The sequence below is a fragment of the Micromys minutus genome (assembly GCF_963924665.1).
Source record: "Micromys minutus genome assembly, chromosome: 25".
Lineage (NCBI taxonomy): Eukaryota > Metazoa > Chordata > Mammalia > Rodentia > Muridae > Micromys > Micromys minutus.
This window is the reverse complement of record NC_137960.1, coordinates 6,712,980-6,732,250: the sequence shown is the minus strand read 5'-3', so window position 1 is coordinate 6,732,250 and position 19,271 is coordinate 6,712,980. Positions and strand designations below refer to the sequence as shown.

General features: G+C 43.3%; 1 protein-coding gene across 2 annotated transcripts in view; it reads right to left on the bottom strand.

Moving 5' to 3' along the window:
• The window catches only part of DNAH8 (dynein axonemal heavy chain 8), a gene marked incomplete at its 3' end in the record, with an annotated part of 214,111 nt that overhangs the window by 71,506 nt on the left and 123,334 nt on the right, over nucleotides 1-19,271 (bottom strand). For both annotated transcript variants that reach the window (XM_080938138.1, XM_080938139.1), the window contains exons 65-71: nucleotides 15,256-15,423; nucleotides 14,501-14,716; nucleotides 11,614-11,751; nucleotides 9,054-9,181; nucleotides 8,064-8,235; nucleotides 5,963-6,118; nucleotides 3,587-3,742 (exon numbers count right to left, since the gene is read on the bottom strand). In XM_080938138.1, coding sequence (XP_080794264.1) covers nucleotides 3,587-3,742; nucleotides 5,963-6,118; nucleotides 8,064-8,235; nucleotides 9,054-9,181; nucleotides 11,614-11,751; nucleotides 14,501-14,716; nucleotides 15,256-15,423 — 1,134 coding nt within the window. The remainder of the gene's footprint in view (nucleotides 1-3,586; nucleotides 3,743-5,962; nucleotides 6,119-8,063; nucleotides 8,236-9,053; nucleotides 9,182-11,613; nucleotides 11,752-14,500; nucleotides 14,717-15,255; nucleotides 15,424-19,271) is intronic.

Sequence of the window (19,271 nt, the reverse complement as noted above, 5' to 3'; positions counted from 1 at the left end):
CCCGCACCGTGACGGCCCCAATTCACATACCAACATGAATGGGAGAAACTTCTAAGAAAAAAAAAAAGCTACAGGGGATCATGGCTGCTGAGAGAGGGAAAAGACATCTTCTCCAGACAGGTTACCCAGTCTCAAGGGGGGTCGGCCTCTAACCACATAAGCAACACCAAATGGTCTTGGTGGGTTTTGCATGTGTGTATGTATGTGTGTGTGTGTGGGCGTATGTGTGTGTAACAAGAATAACTGAAGAAGTCATGGGTTTTAGAGTGTGGGGGCAGACACAGGAGTTGGAACACGGAGAGGAAACAGAAAGGATGAAAAGAGGTATCAAGTTCCAAAATAATATTTTAACCTAAATTATTATGTTGTATAACCTAAAAGAAAAAAATGCCAGTTTAAAAGAAGGGGGGGGATGTTGGGGGTTCAAGACAGGAGTGGGTGTCCCAGAAGTCAAGTCTGGATGAAGTGGGAGGGAAGAGTTGAGAAATAGTAATTGCAGATCTTAAATAACAAAGCCTGTCCGATTTTGAGTGATTTGGATTTATTGGTGCCTCTGCCTGGAGATGTTCTTAGCGGCCATCCAAAGCAAATCAAATAAAAGACGGATCCAAAGCCAACAGGGAATAAGGGAGGATTTGGACGCGTCTAAGGCCTGACTTTGAAATTTCGGCATTTATAACTCCCTTCAATTCTCTCATTTTCCTCCCCAGACGAGAAAATGGTAACAAAATGAAGATCTGAGCCGTGTTTCTAGAATTACCCTTCCTTTCTGTGTTCCGTACTCACATCTCCAACGTGTCTGACAACAGGGTCAATATAATTTTCAAAGAAAAAAGAAATACCAGAAACCTAACACTGCCTTAAACACTACTGTCAGTAGGATATTGGAAAAACACTGAGTTTTTACTTTCTAAAAAAACAGGCGGAACCCATGGCATCTTTAAATGGCTTACATCTCTAATGGCTCATGATCTTACATGAGATGAGAGATCAAGAACCCAGAGTCCTTCAAATGGCTTCCATAATGGAGGCTCCATGACTTCCCTTGGCAAGTCAGATGTGGTATACAAAGCAAGCCGAACTTGGGAGAACAGACACTATTCATGATAGAAACAGAATCTAAGAAGAAGCCAAGAATCCAGCACAGGATATGTGCTGGCTGAGGGTAAGGGGTGGGAGTGGGGAGAGAGTTTGCCAAAGAGCAGAGACTTTAATTCCTATTTGATCATGTTCCAGACGTCTGCGGTAAGATGGGCATTGAAGAGATTATTTATTTACTTATTAACTTATTTATTTATTTGATTACGGTCAACAGTATATACTATACACAAATACCAAAACACCACATGCTACCCTGTGAGTATATATAGTCTTTTTAATCTTGTGTGTATGAGTGTATTGCCTGAATGTGTACATGTTTGCCACATGTATGTCTGGTCACCATAGAGAGACCAGAAGAAGAGATTAGATCACCGGAGTTACAGATGGTTGTGGGCTGCCATGTGGGTCCTGGAACGCGAACCCATGTCTCCGGGAAGAGCAGTGCAGGCTCTTAACTGCTGAGCTGCCTTTCTAGCTCCTGTCAACTAAATACTTTTCATAGCCATTCAAAGTTGTGGGTGAATCCACAGTAGCCAAAGAAGTCACCAAGACTGTATTCTTAGCCCCCTTTTCTGTTCAGAGAAATTTCAACTTTGTAATCTCATGGGGAAACATGGAGAGTTCTTGGGGACATTGAATTTATTTTATTCATTTTCCCCCATTAAGTTAAACTCACTCCTTTAGGCTTAAGTAGGCGCTCGACGTTCCATATGCATTAATTGGAAGAATAAAGCAATGGTGAATAAAGGAATTCACACTGCAGGGTTGGAACAATGCTTCAGCCATTAAACTGAAGCATGTCACAAAAACACAGTGAGCGAAGTTTGGATCCTCAGATCCTGTGAAAGATTCTGGGTGAGTCTGGCAACCCACTTGGAACTGTGATCACAAACTCTGAAAGCAAGGCCAGGAGAGCCCCAGAGAAAGCTGCGGTGAGGCTAGTCATGGGTGAATCCTGAGAAATCTGCCTCAGGGACTAAGGTGGGAGGCTGATGGAGAGTGATTCTACACATCAGCCTCAGGACTACACACACACACACACACACACACACACATAACTACAAACACATACACACATAAATATACACAAACATACACATACATAAATATGCACACATACACACATGCATACATACACATGAACATACATATACACATACACAAACATACATATATACACACAAACACACACATACACACAAATACATACACATAAATATACACACACATATATACACATACAAACACACACATGCACATGTACACACACAAACACACATATACATGCCTACATAAACACACACATATACACATATACAAAACACACATACACACGCGTGTGCACACACAGACTTATTTTTTAAGGTCACATGTTAAAACGACCTAAGTAAATGTGTGTTTAGGGAGAAAACCCTCAATCTTTACATGTTCCCTAATAGTAAGGGAATTAACAAACGGGAGTGAAGTAACCGAAGCTAAAACGCTGCCATTTATCAAGAAATAAAACCAGTGAACCTTCAGAGTAGAGAATGAGACCAATTAAAAACGGAGACACTTGTATTGAAAACAATTTGTGTTATCATCAACAATTGGGAACAGGAGTCCATGGCTTCTAGAAAGTCAATGAGTTTAGATTGAAAGTAAAGACAGAAATGGACAAATCAGTGTCTGCAGGCTTTATTAAAATGCTGTTTTCTTCAGTGAGGAGATCTAGCTTTTCTTGAATCTGCATGTGTATTTGTACTGAAAAGCTACTTAATATTGTTATTAAAGAAAGAACCCTGTTACCTATCTCATTTTGACCAACTGAATGCCCTTGTAAAAATACTGCTCTTCTGGGGATTGTTTTATATATTATAAAAAAAAAATCAAAGAAATTAAAACTGCATGGCACCCACCAATATGTTTCATGTGTATGCATCCATTAAAAGGTAAGTTTTCAAGGACTCTTTCAGCAACTTAGCCACATCCAATACACTGTATCCCATAAGTACGTGCAATTGTTTTCCAATTAAGAATAGATCCACTCAAAGAGAAGCAAAGTTGGAGCTGGAGGGATGGCTCAGTGGTTAAGGTGCTCTTGCAGTGGACCCAAGTTCGGTTCCCAGCTCCCACATGTTGGCTGCTCACAACCACCTTTTAACTCCAACTCCAGAGGACTGATGCCCCCTTCTGGCCACTGAGGGTAGTACCTACACTCACACGCACATAACGCCCACACAAACATACACGTAAGTAAAATGAAATGTGTTTTTAAACCAAAAGTTAATGGCTACTGCTTCGGAAGAGGGTGGGCATGAAACAAGATTTCGGTGTGTAGAAGCAGCCACCTAGAAGAAACAGTAAGTGTTGCCTGAAAACGCCGGTTCCCAGGGTAGAAAACATCACCGCCCCATTGCTAACACCGCCATCCCAAGGAGGTGGCTCCCCAACTATACCAATGCCAAGCAGATGCCACCTTTGCCCTCTGTTACGAACCACTCACCTTAAAGGTGGTGCCCGATTTGATGAAGTTCTTCTCCAGCACATTATCCAGAGCTGGGTCCAGCTCCTCTCGGATGTCCTCGATGAGAAGGGGACGACCCAGCGAGAGGCTGTCCTCCAGGTGTGTGCGGAAATACTTGTGGTTCAGAGATGTCACCTGAAGAGAAAGAGCTCCTGAGTCTAAAACTTCCCAACAGCACCCCGGTTGGTGAAAGTGTCTTACTAAATCTGTCTAACTAGAATCATTCCAGACAGCAAGGTGCCACGATCTCTCTATCTCTGGGCCCCTCTGAAATTAGTAGGGATAATAAATATTCATAAGAATGATGGGGGGTGGTTCAATGGTTAGAAGATCTTGCCGCTCTTCTCGAAGACCCGACTTCAGTTCCCAGCACACACGCTGGGCTGTTTACAATCACTTACGACTCCAGCCCCAGAGAGCGGATGTCCTTCTGGCATCTACAGGTGCTTCACCCACATGCACATATCTGCATGCAGACACACGTGAACACACAGAACGAGGCTAAAATAAGTCTGAAGAAGATAATGTCAGAGCTGGGTGTGGTGTCACACACGTTCAATCCCAGTGCTCGGGAGAGAGAGGCAGGAGGATCTCTGTGAGTTCGGGGCCAGCCTGGTCTACAACGTGAGTCCAGAACAGACAGGGCCCTGTTGCACAGAGAAACTCTGGCTCAAAAAAATATCATATACATACATACATACATACATACATACATTCATATATATATATGAGAAGCCAAAGGTCCCTCCCAGAACTTAGAAGAAAATCTGTCTATAATCCAGTATTAAACATCACCTTTGTCATAGGCTTCTCATAAAAACTCTTTCATGGGGCGAGAGGCGACCTCCTCGCCTTCTTAGTTTACTGGAGCTTGGTCATGAGTAGGCGTGGGATATTACGGGGTACTCTCCCTACTGACATCCATCAAGATGGTCATATGACCTCCCCCAGTAGTGATGGTGCACTTTGATGAATTCATTTAAATTCCATAAATATTTGAATTCCTGTACTATGTAAGAGCTGTGTAGGAAACATAAACATGGGGAAGACCATAAACCTGACTAGCAGGAAGTTTATGGCTCAGAAATAAAAGAGAGAAATGGGCAAAGAGCAGTAATTTAAGTCAGACTTGGAGTCCAGGACAGAGCTACAAACAAAACGCAGATAGTCCTCAGGAGGGAGGACAGTATAAGATGGGGACACAGAGAAATCTAGATGAAGAAAGCATTGGATTATAAGAGGCATTGAAGGTAAATGCTGATTAAGACTTCTGTGTGAGATGTAAGTGGATAGACCAGAAAGGTGGAAAACATTCTAATTAGGAAAAATAATAATATAACTGTGCCAGTTTGACCATGCTTGGCCCAGGGAGTGGCACTGTAGGAAGGTGTGAGCTTTTTGGAGTAGGTATGGCCCTGGTGGAGTAGGCGTGGCCTTGTTGGAGTATGGGTGTCACGTGGGTGTGGGCTTTTAAGACCCTCACCCTGGTTGCCTGGAAGCCAGTATTCTCCTAGTGGCCTTCACATGAAGATGTAAAACTCTCAGCTCCTCCTGCACCATGCCTGATGCTTGATGATAAAGGACTGAACCTCTGAACCTGTAAGCCAGGCCCAGTTAAATGTTGTCCTTATGAGAGTTGCCTTGGTCATGGTGTCTGTTCACAGCAGTAAAACCCTAACTAAGACAATAACTAAATTTATGAAAAGTCAGACCCACATCTCAAAACAACAGGGGGTGGGGGGAAAGAAGGGGCCTAATAACCTGAGTTCCATCCCTGGGACCTCCGTAGTGTTGGGTTAATCTCAAGTAGATAGTGGGTTGGCCTGATATTGCTTGTATTCTAATGCTAACACTGCATTCCTCAAGAAGGGTTATCCCTGATGAGGAGATGCCAGATGAACTTTCTCCCCATTTTACAGTCAAAACAAATATAAGATATATAAAATAAGGGGCTAGAACCTGTGATTGGGCAGTGGAAGGGAAAGGTAGGACTGGAGGCTCGAGAGGAGGTGGCAGGTAGAGGGAGAAGGAGAGGGAACAGAGGAAGAGCAGGTACAAGCCATGATGGACCAGAACCACATGGTCGGGAGAAACTAAAAGTAACAAGGGTTCTTACAGTTGGGGAATAACTTAGTACAGTGCTAGACGGGCCTAGTCTAGGCATATAGCTTCTAGTTATAATATCTTGATTGTTTATCTTTTACATGGGCTTTTAGGGTTGGAAATTCCAGCAACACAAGTATTTGTTACAGGAATGGCAAGTCGAGGCACACAGACAACCACACGGGTGGCAGATTCTAGTGAGACTTTGAGAGCACATTCTGATTTATGTGCACACCAAATCAGAAGACATACCTGCAAGTCATTTTCTTTTTCCTTGGATTTAATCCATGTTTTCCCCTGAGTCTGGGGATCAATGAGCAGAGGGTATCTGGTGGCCTTGGTCACAATAATGCCATTCTGAATTGACAAGTCATCTCCAGGGAGCCCCTGCAGCCCCCACTCGCCAATCTAAAAGGGAAGAAATGGGGGGATGCCCGTTCAAAGAACAGGAATATGATAGTTGGTTATTGAGCATTTATAATGTTAAATGGAATTCATTTAAGCACGTGTTTCCCTTTGGGGTAACTATTAGGAAGGGAATAAAAACCTGCAAATATGAGCCAAGTGATGTTAATAAAGTTCAAAATTAGAAAACCAATTTTGATAATTAGCATCTATATTTTTTATTTGTCCATGTAATGGATAAGTTTTTGTCTGTCCTTTTAGGCTGATAGATATAGATAGATAGATAGATAGATAGATAGATAGATAGATAGATAGAGATTTACAGAAGACATTGTGAAGTAAGCCAGTGTCCTGTCAGAGAAGAAGACAGCCCTCATCCCCCAGTGTTCCTTCTTCCTGGCCTCTGGTTCTGCTTCCTACAAGGTTTATGCAGAGATAACTGCACGGCTAGGGAGACTTTGGCCGGGACATGCTGGCAGGAGTTCATCGATGGTAAGCATGACTATTTCCTTCCCCAAATTTAAGTGGGGTCACATCACGGTCAATGAAGTCCCCCAGAGATCCCATGGAGCAACCAGAATCCACCTTTGCTCAACCACCCCCTAGTACCTCCAAAGACCCAGATGACCGAGGGCTATGTGGAGCCACCTCAGCACACAGTGCCCAATGTGTCTCCTATGTGTAATCCACCCCCTGTGACGCTGCTTGAACCAGAGGCTACTTTTTAACCTTTAAATACAAAACATGGGAAATCTGCAGCCTTGCCTCCCCATCCCCCACCTCGAGAGGAGGCAGCAACGCTGGGATTCACATCAATCTGAGTACAAACTACCTGTAAGGTACTTCTGGCCACAGGAGCTTGGCAAGTCGTGTTGAAAACGGACACTGGTATCAAAATCCCAGCAAGTCAGGTGTGTTAGGGTGTCACTCTTCCGTGGTGGCTAATCTCCAGTGTCAGTTTGACCGGGTTTGTAATTACCTGGGAGACACACTTCTGGGTTGCCTGTGAAGGCCTCTGAGAGATTTCATAGAGGAGGGAAGACCAACTAGGAATTTGAGTGGTGCCATGCATTCAGTGATCTGGTGTCTTAGTTAAGGTTTTACTGCTGTGAACAGACACCATGACCAAGGCAAGTCCTTTAAATAACAACATTTCATTGGGGCTGGCTTACAGGTTCAAAGGTTCAGTTCGTTATTTATCATCAAGGAAGGAACATGGCAGCATCTGGGCAGGCATGGTGCAGGAGAAGCTGACAATTCTACATCTTCATCTGAAGGAAGCCAGGAACAGACTGGGGCATGCTCAGGCAGCTAGGATGAGGGTCTCCAAGCCCAGCGCCAGAGAGACACACTTCCTCCAACAAGGCACCTTCTAATAGTGCCACTCCCTGGGCCGAGAAAATTCAAACCATCACACCTGGAGTCCCCCAGTGAATAAAGAAGGGGAAAGTACATCTCACACTAGCATCCTCCTCCTCTCTCTCTGCTTCCTGACTGCAGATGCAATGTGACCAGCCATGGAATGGACTTCACCCTCAAACTGTAGGCCAAAACAAACCCTGTTTTCCTTAGATTATTTTGTCACGGCAGTAAGAAAAGCAACTGATACACTACAATATCTAATATATATGACATATATATTCCTCAATATTATTATATTTACATACAGAAATATCTCATATATAATATATAATGCCTAATATATATTACATTTACATGCATAATACACTATAGCAGCTAGGTGGTGCCTGCCTTTGCCTCAAACCTTTGAAAGAGAACATAACACAATTAACATTTTACATCATGGAATGCCATCGAAGCTGTCTTAAGTAACGGAAATAACGTTTTCAACTACGGACAATTAAGACAGATGCTCTTTGGCTTCCTGTTTACGGCAAGAACTAAAATAGACTGAAATTCTGACGTTGCTAGGAGAATTCAGACTCACTGTCGGAGGGTCCACCAACATCGCGATAAGATTCAGGTTTTCGGTGAAAGGGATTTTCCGTGCTCTGAGCTCTAACTCCCACTGGTCTTTAAGCAAATAGTTCCGAAATATCTGATTGAAGGGGCCGAGGTAGGAGAGAAAGCCTGTGCATAGCAAAACATCGCCTACGAGTCTGTGAAGAAAACAATACAGATGCCCTCTCCTCAGAGGGAGCCACCGGAGAAGCCACAGCGCCGCCTTGCTTTGCTTTAGGGGATAATCTCTCTTTGCCCCTGGGTAGGCGGGGTCATACTTGGGTGGGTCAGAGAGACCCAAACAGGCTCCTTCCTGAAGCGTGGACCATGCCTTCTTCCTGTTGCATGCCCTGTTCACAACCTCTCTTAGGCAAGCACTTTCTGTGTGTTTGTGTGTGTGTCTGCACACTTCTGTATGCAGGAACCTATGTGTGCGCGCGCATGCGCAAATGCGCGGGGCACCTGTGCTCAAATACATAGGTCAGGGTCAATGCCAGTTATCGTTCCTCTGGTGTCACCCTACCTTGTTTTTTGAGACAGTTTCTCTCCAGCTTGGAGCTTACTAGCTGACCAGAGAAGCCCCCAGAGACCTACTTGTCTCTTTACGCTCCTAATTCTGGTGTTCCAGATCTACACCGCCACATTTGCCCTTCCACACCTTCGCAAGGCAGGGCCTTCATTGGCTGAGTTCTCTGCTCTGCCTAATGCACATTTTAAAAACCACTGAGGGTAAGCCCAGGGAGTCAGACAAGTGCCAGGCAGTCCCAGGGAAATGGTGAACTGGAATATCACCAGACGCGCACCCTCCACCCCACCCTCCCCACCCCCAGCTAGAAATGTGTCCAGCGGAGTTTCCCCGAAGTTCCCTTGGGGGGTTCAGAGACGTGTGGATAGGGGTAGGATCTGTGGTCTCAATGTCACAGAGAGGTGGAACGGGAGTTGCTGGCTAAGAAGGGAGCCCACAAAGACTACCTACCTGTTAATCTGTGCTTTGAACTCCTTACTTTGCTGGGTCCAGCGGACTTTCTCTCCACTCAGCCCATCAATGAGCGTGGAGGCGGCCTGCATCTTCTTCCTGCACATGTCGGCGTCGTTGAGCAGGTCCTGCATCCAGAAACGAGAAAGGTCTCAGACAACACTTTAAAGCTCTCCAGCAGGGATGCGCCGCATGCACACATAAAACCACACGGCGGAATATCTCAGTTTGCGAAATAAACGTGGCTGGAAAATTATACAGTGACAAATTAACACATCAATTACATTTGATCATTTTCTCGTTATGCTGTGACCGATTTTGGGGGGTTTTTTTGTTTTGTTTTGTTTTGTTTTGTTTTGGCTTTGTTCTGTTTTTACTCTCACAAAATCTCAAAGACATTTGTAAAATGGGCTGGGGGTGGAGCTCAGTGCTCGCCTAGCGTGGATGAAGTTTGGGTTTGATCCCCAGCAACACATAAAGCCAGGCATGGGAGTGCGTACCTGTAATTCCAGCACCCCACAGAAAGGGTCAGAGGTTCAAAGTCATCTTTATCTAGGCTGATTGGAGAAAAAGGGGGGGAGGTGCATAGAACTCTGTCCATAAGATGAATAATCCATTGCGTGAAAATTAAATAAGGCTAAAATTCAAGGAAATTTTATGAATGAGATCCCAAGATTTATATAAGTTAAAGTAGTACTTCTATTAAGTCTTTTCCAAAAAGAAACAATAGTTAAAAATGATGCTATTCCTTTAATTTTTAGTCAGTATACAAAATAAGGGATTTCGTTATGGCATTTCGTATAAAAGTGTATAAAATTGTGCTTTGTTCATATCCACGTCCCTGTTGTCATCCCTCCCATCTTAATGGTCCTGTTTCTCTCTGAGGCCCACATTTTCTTTCTGCTTTTATGCCAATTATAAATAATGATGATGATAGGCAGATAAATAGATGATTGATTGATAGATAGATAGATAGATAGACAGACATATAGATGCATACATATAAATGGATGGATAGATAGATAAATAAAAATACAGATAGATATAGATATATATCTATATGGATGGATAGACAGATGATTGATAGATACATAGATAAATACATGATGATACATAGATACATACACATATACATAGATGATACCTATTTAGATACATAGATGATAGATACATACATTCATACATGCATATAAATGGATAATAACTAGATATACAGGCAGATACAAATGATAGATAGGTACATAGATATATACATAGATGATAGAAGATATATAGATACATACATTCCTACATACATATAAATGGGTAATAAATATATAGAGATATAATTATATATACATCTATATTGATGAACAGATTGATGATGGATGGACAATGAATGGATGATGGGTGGATGATGAATGGATGATGGGTGGATGATGGATGGATGATGGATGGATGATGGATGGATGATGGATGGATGATGGATGGATGATGGATGGATGATAGATGGATGATGGATGGATGATAGATGGATGATGGATGGATGATGGATGGATGATGAATGGATGATGGATGGATGATGGATGGATGATGGATGATGAATGGATGATGGATAGATGATGGATGATGGATAGATGATGGATGGATGATGGATGGATGATAGATGGATGATGGATGGATGATGGATGGATGATGGATGGATGATGGATGGATGATGGATGGATGATAAATGGATGATGGATGGATGGTGGATGGATGATGGATGGATGATGGATGGATGATGGATGGATGATGGATGGATGATAGATGGATGATGGATGGATGATGAATGGATGATGAATGGATGATAGATGGATGATGGATGGATGATGGATGGATGATGAATGGATGATGAATGGATGATAGATGGATGATGGATGGATGATGGATGGATGATGAATGGATGATGAATGGATGATAGATGGATGATGGATGGATGATGAATGGATGATGGATGGATGATGGATGGATGATAGATGGATGATGGATGGATGATGAATGGATGATGAATGGATGATAGATGGTTGATGGATGGATGATGGATGGATGATGAATGGATGATGGATGGATGATGGATGGATGATGGATGGATGATATATGGATGATGGATAGATGATGGATGGATGATAGATGGATGATGGATGGATGGATGATGGATGATGAATGGATGATGGATGGATGATGGATGGATGATGGATAGATGATGGATGGATGATGGATGGATGGGTGGATGATGGATGGATGGATGGATAAATAATATGAATAAATGGAAGGAGAGAGAGATCTAGATGGTTATGACTGGATGGCTAAAGACACACAGATAGGTTCTACACATGAGAAGGAACGCACGCTATCTGAGGAATGAAAACACTTGAGATAAGGATCTGCCCTGATTTAAACAATAGCTCGCGCATTCATGCACTAGGACATCACATGTCGGGCATGCACATGTGTTTACGTGGAAGCCTTAAAGCTGCGCTCCATTTAAGCTCGGAGCCGCTTCCTGCCGAGCACCTGTCCGTCTCTTCTCCCGCCTCACCATTTTCTCGTTCATCGCGGCATCAAATTTGGCCTGCACTTTATCCAGCTCAGCCTGTTTCTCGTCCAGCAGCGCCTGGGCCTTCCCTAATTCCGCATTGGCCACAGCCAAACGGCCTTCCTGCTTGGCCAGGTTTGCCTTAGAAAGAAGGGGAGATGGTTCACACAGAGTCACACACGCCCCATGAAACATTCATGGTCTTAGTTCGTAAATTATCGCATAAATCACAGACTTTTTTGCAGCGGGTACTACTTCTGGGGTTATCTGTTTCAGTGTTTGCAACTGGGGAGACAGGCTGTCTTGGGGATATTTTACTAATTTTCCCCCTTTTAATTATTAATGTTCACTATGGAAAACGCAGTAAATGCAAGAATGCAAAAAAAGGAATTAAAAAAACAAACTTTGTTTTTTTTTTTTTTTAGACAAAAGAACTGTATTAAGAAGGTACTGAATGGTGCTTGCTTCAGCAGCTCGTGTGTGGAAATCAAAAAGATACAGAGATCACCACAACCCCTGAGCAAGGATGGCATGCAAAATCTTGAGGTGTTCTGTATTTTTAATGTAGAAACGTGGGGGGGGGAAGGCTAGCTTTTCTTTTTTTAAAGGTATACTAATTGTCATTTTAAATTTCTTAATTAATAGGCTCTGGGCATTGCCACACATGGATATTTTTAGATTAAAAGAAAATCATTTCATGTGCTTGGGTGTCTGGCCTGCATGCATTTCTGAGAAGAGGGCATCTGATCCCTTGGCACTAAGGTTCTGACCCACCATGTGGGTGCTGAGAATTGAACCCAGGTCCTCTGCAAGAGCAGCCAGTGCTCTTAACTGCTGAGCCATCTCTCCAGTCCCTTGGAATAACTTTCTATCTGGTGCTATGACTTTGTGAGGTTTTACCATCTGAATGGGTCTTGTCTTACTAATATTTCCCTGGATTTATACATAGCCTCCCTCTCGCTGGCTTTTAATTCTTAAGAATGATACGGTAGTGAATACGGCTGGATATGCCAGCAATTTGGTCTGTGGTTCTGGCAAAGATGCCTTTTGAAATGAAGTCACAGTAACAGCGTTTGTTTTTTCCTTTCCTCTTCTCTTTTTTAAATCCTACATGGTAACTGTCTGCTTCCTGCAGGTTTAAAATAATTCATCACGGCTACACAGCCAGAGCTCTCTGGGGTGAAGTTAATAAATGTCTCATTTTTTTCTTGTGTACTTGCTTGCGTGTTTACTCCGGACCAGGCTAGCCTCGAAGTCCCAGCGATCCACCTGCCCCTGCTTTATTATTATTATTACTAATTAAAAAAAAATCTTTGCTTTACCCCTGAGTCTAAATTTCTAGTAAAGTTTTCGTTTGGTTTTCTTTCCATTTGGAGTTGTATTTGCTGTTTTCCCATCATTTTCCTCTATTAAAACTTTATTTTCTATTTGACTCAGAATCGCATACACAGAGCTTAAAGAGGCAGCCGTGTCTTAAAAGGCTTCTCATGAAGAATGGCAGTGATCTGCTTGCCCACCCACAGGGCTTTCAGCTTGGTTGGGGTGGAGGGATTGAGTTTGAGCCTGGGGATATGGCGGAATATTTTACACATCATTGCATAGACAATAACGTGTGTGTTCATGCATATATGGTGGGAGCTTGGCAATTTTCCGATGCTTGGGTTGCATCTTTGAGAATGTCTGTTTCCTCATAAAAAAAGTTTTGTTAGTGTAGAGTTTTTTTGGACCGCAGCAACTTCCCTCTTAACATCCTTCTTGCATTTCCAAGACTTCCTAGTTTCTTTCCTTTGCTGTGCCAGTGTGCGTGCGTACATACATAGTACATGCGTGCGTGCATTTAAATATTCTTGCAAGGTAAGCTTTCACCCAACGCCCCCACCCCCGCTCCACACTTCACTCCTTTCCTAAGCAACTTTGCTTATGCATTTTAGACTTTAAATCAGATCTTCATTCAATGCCAGAAATCAGGGACGTTTCCAGCTGCTGATCTTAACTTCTGTAAGCAAAGTTTGGAATGCCGTGAGCGAGCTCAGTCCCTAGCCTCTAAACTTTCAAAGACATGCCAAGCTTGCCTTTATGACAGCTCAGTGGTTATTCTGAAGAAAGAAATTAATTGCTCTCTTGGTGACGTGAACAAGTTAGTTTTGGCTGTCTTCATAGCCAAGAGGAGCGCACTAGATATAAAAAAATTATATGGAGAGAAAATGTATAAGGCCATGAAAGTGAAAAACAGGCAGAGTGGTGTATGATCTGAGCCCCTGTGGGATGAATCCAGGTAGGAAGCAGAGGCAGGCAGATCCCTGCGAACACCAGGCCTGCGTGATCTACAGAACTAGTTCCAGGCCATCCTGGGCTATGCATTGCAAACATAGATGAATAAATACTATAATTAAAATGTGGTTACAAAAACATTTGCACATGTCACTCTAAATTACAGTCTGTCTGCTAATGGTAATTCTTTTTTATTTAAGAGTACGTACAGTCTTTATTCTCGCCTACCACACTGGTCATATTTGTTTAGTTAATTAACTTATTTACTTCACATCCCAGCTGCATTTTCCCCTCCCTCCTCTCCCATTCCTCCCTGCCCCACACCCCCTCTACTCCCCCACTCCTCCTCCTTTCTCTTCAGAAAAGGGGAGGCCTCCCATGGGTATCAACCAGCCTTGGCATTATCAAACTGCAGTTAGATTAGATACATGTCTTCTTGTTTTAGACTGAGCAGCCCAGTAGAAGGAAAGGGTCCCAAAGTCAGGCAGCAGAATCAGAGACAGTCCCTGTCCTCACAGTTAGACGTCCCACATGATGACCAGACTGCAAATCTGGCTAACATTAATTCGTATGATTGACTTTCACCAAGCACTGATTTATGGGGAGGAGGGACATTTACCTTCAGAGGCAACACTTCCCTGTTGATGCCGTAAAATATTGCCATAGCGAGTGTCCAGGACAGCAGCCCAGCCACATTGCCACAGACCTTTTTGGCACTTTCAAAAGTGTAGTCATCCATGTTAAAATACGGCTGCAGTAGCTCAACAGTCTCTTCATTGATTGTGTCCTTGGGGAACTGCTGCAGGTTAAACAGGAATCCGGTGGCACTCATCAGCTGGAAGACAACATAGTGATCTCTCAGGTCTGGAAGAAGAGAAATCCTGCTTTCCTTCACTGAGTCTGACTCATTAACCCTGGTAGTGTGAGTGAAAATGGCCCCTATAGGTCCCGTTGGTGGAACTGTTTGGGAAGGATCAGGAGGTGTGGCCTTGTCGGAAGTGGTGTGTTACTGGGAGTAGGCTGTGAGGTTTCAGAAGCGTACATCATTCCCAATGAGTCTCTGCCTCATGGCCACATCTCAAGATGTGAGCTCTTGGCTGCTGCTTCAGCATCATGCGGGCCTGCCTGCTGGCTGCCAATTGACCAAGGCCCGAAAACAAAACAGTGAACGAAAATAAACCTTTCCTTTTTATAAACTTATCACACCAGGGACTGTGTGGCAGTGATTGGCAGGAGGGTCTGAATATGACATGAAATTTAAGGTTGAATTCTCGAATACATGGTAGTTGGTTAGTGTCCGACAGCTTAGCCTGGATGATTCTTCATGTCCTAAGATACCTGATGCACCTCAGAGGGCTTAGAAATTGTTCTTACCTTTAGCGACTCTCCCCATGATGGCTTGCAGCAAGGCTTTTCTGGGTCCATGGTAACAGGGTCGATTTTCTTTTGGAATAGCAATAGCACACAATCCATGATTCTCATAATCAGATGCGGTGGTTTGGCAAGCTTCCTCACCGTGGCGATGTCATTTGGTTTGATGGTCTAGACATGGGAACAGGAATCAATATAAATTAAAAAAAAAAAAAATTCCCGAGTTGTATTAGTAGATTTATGGATGTAAACCTAACTCCTTTGAATGATTATAGCAGAAAACAATCAAAGAATATTTCATCTCCCATCCCCCTCAAAGGAATCAAATCCTAAGGTTTCTGCGTGATGGCTCTGTCATGGTTAGGTTCAAACTTCTGTTTATTTGACTCTCTGCCTGTTCCATTGCTCCTTCAACTTAAAATGTCACCATCACACGTGTCCCACTGCCCAGACATTTGCTAGATCTCAGTGTGTGACTCTCAGACAGCTTGTGTCATTAAAACAGTGTACAGATATTAAGAGAGGAGACAGGGATGGGGAGACAGGGATAGGGAGATGGCTCTGTTGGTGAAGTGATTTCTATGCCAAGCATGAAGCCCTGAGTCTTAATCCTAAGCACCCACATTAAAGTCATGTGTGGTGGCCTGTGCCTGTAATCTTAGCACTGGATGACAAAAACAGGAGGATCCCGGGGGTCTGTTGGCCAGATAACATAACTGAATTAGCTCTAGGGTTATTGAGAGACCCTGTCTCAAAAAAAAAAAAAAAAGATGAGAGAGAATATAACATTTGATGTCAAATTCTGGTCTCCATACACATGTGCATGTATATCTGCACATACATGTGCATGCATATGTATGTATACAAAATAAGTACATGTGTATTGTACTGGCTGGTTTTGTGTGTCAACTTGACACAAACTGGAGTTATGACAGAGAAAGGAGCTTCCCTTGGGGAAATTCTTCCATGAGATCCAGCTGTAAGGCATTTTCTCAACTAGTGATCAAGGGGGAGGGCCCAGCCCATTGTGGGTGGTGCTATCCCTGAGCTGGTGGTCCTGGGTTCTATAAGAAAGCAGGCTGAGCAAGCCAGGGGAAGCAAGCCAGTAAGTAACACCCCTCCATGCACTCTGCATCAGCTCCTGCCTCCAAGTCCCTACCCTGTGTGAGTTCCTGTCCTGACTTCCTTTGGTGATGAACAGCAATGTGAAAGTGTAAGCTGAATAAACCCTTTCCTCCCCAACTTGCTTATTGGTGATGACGTTTTGTGCAGGAATAGAAACCCTGACTAAGACACACATCCAACATACACACACAAAATATTTTTAAGAAAAAGAGACAAAGCCCTGAAAATTAGAAACCTTAAATTTAGTTTTTATTTTTTAGAGCAATCTTGTCTCTGGAAAGAGGAGAAACTTCATAGAAACGAGAAAAATCATCACAGCATGAGGATTATGAAAATATGCTTAGAAGCTTTGAGCTGGATTTAATTGAAACCATTGTCAGATATGATGTTTTGAGTGGTCCCCATAGGCTCATATGTTTGAATGCTTGGTCCCAGTTGGTTTGAACTGTTTGGGAAGGATTTGGAGCTGTGGTCTTGTAGGAGGAGGTGTATTTCTGGGGATGGGCTTTGATATTTCAAAAGACTCACACCCTTCCTAATGTGCTCTCTGCTTCCTGTCTGTGGCCTGGTGTGAGAGATTTCAGCCGCTGCTCCAGCTGCCTCCCACAATGCCTTTGTTCCCCCAGCATATACTCTAACCCTCTGGAACTGGAAACCCAGTTAAACTCTCTCTTTTGTACCTTGCATTGGTCATGGTGCTTTGTCACAGCAATAGGAAATGAACCAATACACCTGACTCGCAAGCTCAGGAAAACAAGAGGAACACAGATTGTAGGTTTATGTTAAGGTGATACATGATTGGACACTGTGAGAGGGCAGCAGGAAAAGAGGCTAGAGGAGTGGAAAAGAAGGTAGTAGGCGGGGATGGATGGAGAAAATGGATTCAGAAGTGTGTGTTTCTCTCAGCACATCTCTAGCTTGATAAGATTGTCTAAGGGTTTCTAATTTATCCCATATAGATAGGCAGTTTATATCTTTGCCCATTGGTTGTAAGCTTATTGTGTAGAAGGCTTGTGGATTGAGAATTTAACATATAAACCTATTTGATAAGTTGATAGTTGTGGGGTCATGTTTTACTGGGATGTGGAGAATGTGAGCTAAGTTCTCAACTGGTAGAGGAGCAGCCAGGGTGAGTGGTTTAAGCTTGGTGGCCTGCGGCTCCATGTGGGAATAGGTAGCCAAAGTTCCAGACTAAAAGAGAGACAGATGAGAGAGGGCAGTGTGGGACCTGTGTGGTAGAGAAAGAGCCCAGGTGCCGGCACTAGCAAGGGATAAAAGGTTTCCACCTTTTAATATTTACTGCAACACAGATCAATAAAATGTCTCAAGATTCATCTGGTTCTTTCACATGTCATCACAAGACCCATAAAGGGAGCAGGGGGAGAGGGGGTGCATCCTGGACATGGAACTAAATAATTATGAAACATGTATTCATTTATTTAACAGCTACAGGCATTCTCCTATATAAAACAAAGCAAACAGAAACAGCCTTTCCTTTATAGTCTTCCCCAGGGAGGCAGAGGAAATACAGCTACTTTAAAGAGTCCTGTCAGGACAGAAACATAAGGCGATGGGAGGGCAGAGAACAGCACAGAAGAAGAACTAAAACCATTCTGAGGGGGTGGGGTGAGGAATGGATCCAGATCTAAGGATGGCTGTGGTCAGGCAGTGAAGATGAGGAACAGCAGCCCTGGAAAGGAGCGGTACAGCAGCCCATTTAGGTATATGTAAAGGTAGGAGGTTTTGAGTCTTCCTGAACCCCTCAGGAGAGCCATACTGAAGAAACAGAAAGGCAAGGGCAGAGTTCAAGATATGGATAGGAGTGGAGTCAGGTTGTTTTTCAGCAACAGAATCTCAAAGATAGATAGATACACACATACATGTATATAAAAGCATAGATAATGCATACATATGTATGTATAACTATAATAGATACATAATACATACACACATGTACATACAAAGATAGGTAGGTAGATAGATATATAGATATATAGATAGATAGATAGATAGATAGATAGACAGACAGACAGACAGACAGACAGACAGATAGGGATACTAGACAGATAAACACTAGATAAAGAATAGACAGGCAGACAGATAGAACACTGTCAATGTACCCAACAAATGATCTTATTTCTAATGCGTACACAGAAACCTCAAGAATCTACAAGGGGTTGTTACAATGTCTTTGGAGGCCTAGAAAATTAAGTACATTGACTGCAGATTATGTGAGTAAACAAAGCGCTTGCGTGTGCAAACACATCACACACACACACACACACACACACACACACACACTAAAGTTGGTTGCTAGGCTAAGGCAGAAGGATGGCTGGAGACCAGCCTGGGCAACATAGTAGGACCAGTCCCTCTTTTTGAAAGAAAAACAGTGATGGGAGAAGAAAAGGAGGGAGAGAGTGAATGCAAGGGAGAAAGAACAAGGAGGAAGAAGATAAAAACTGTGATCTTCTTGCCTCACAACCAGGGACACCCAGCTTTATCCATAGAGAGGTGGAATGTCCCAAGAGAGTCTTCAGGGAGTGAGCGGCCAGGATAAGGCTGTCTACATTATCTAAATCTGTCACGCTCTCCAGAGGCATGTCAGACCTGAGGGTCCCCAGCCACGTGTGTCCCAGGATAGCTTTGAGTGAAGCCCAACATATCTGGATCTGACAATATTATGTCTCAGTGTTGAAGGATTAGACATCGCCAGGTTAAGCATCTGTCTACAGGCTCCGTTTCCGAGGAAGGCTGGTTCAGGAAAGAAAGAGGTGACAAGGATCGAGCAACACTAAAGCCCTGTAGCTGAGGAAATTGGACCAACATCTGTCTCCAGACTGCGTTATAAACGAGGTTGAGAATGCAGCTCTGCTTCCTTGTTTAAAAGGTTC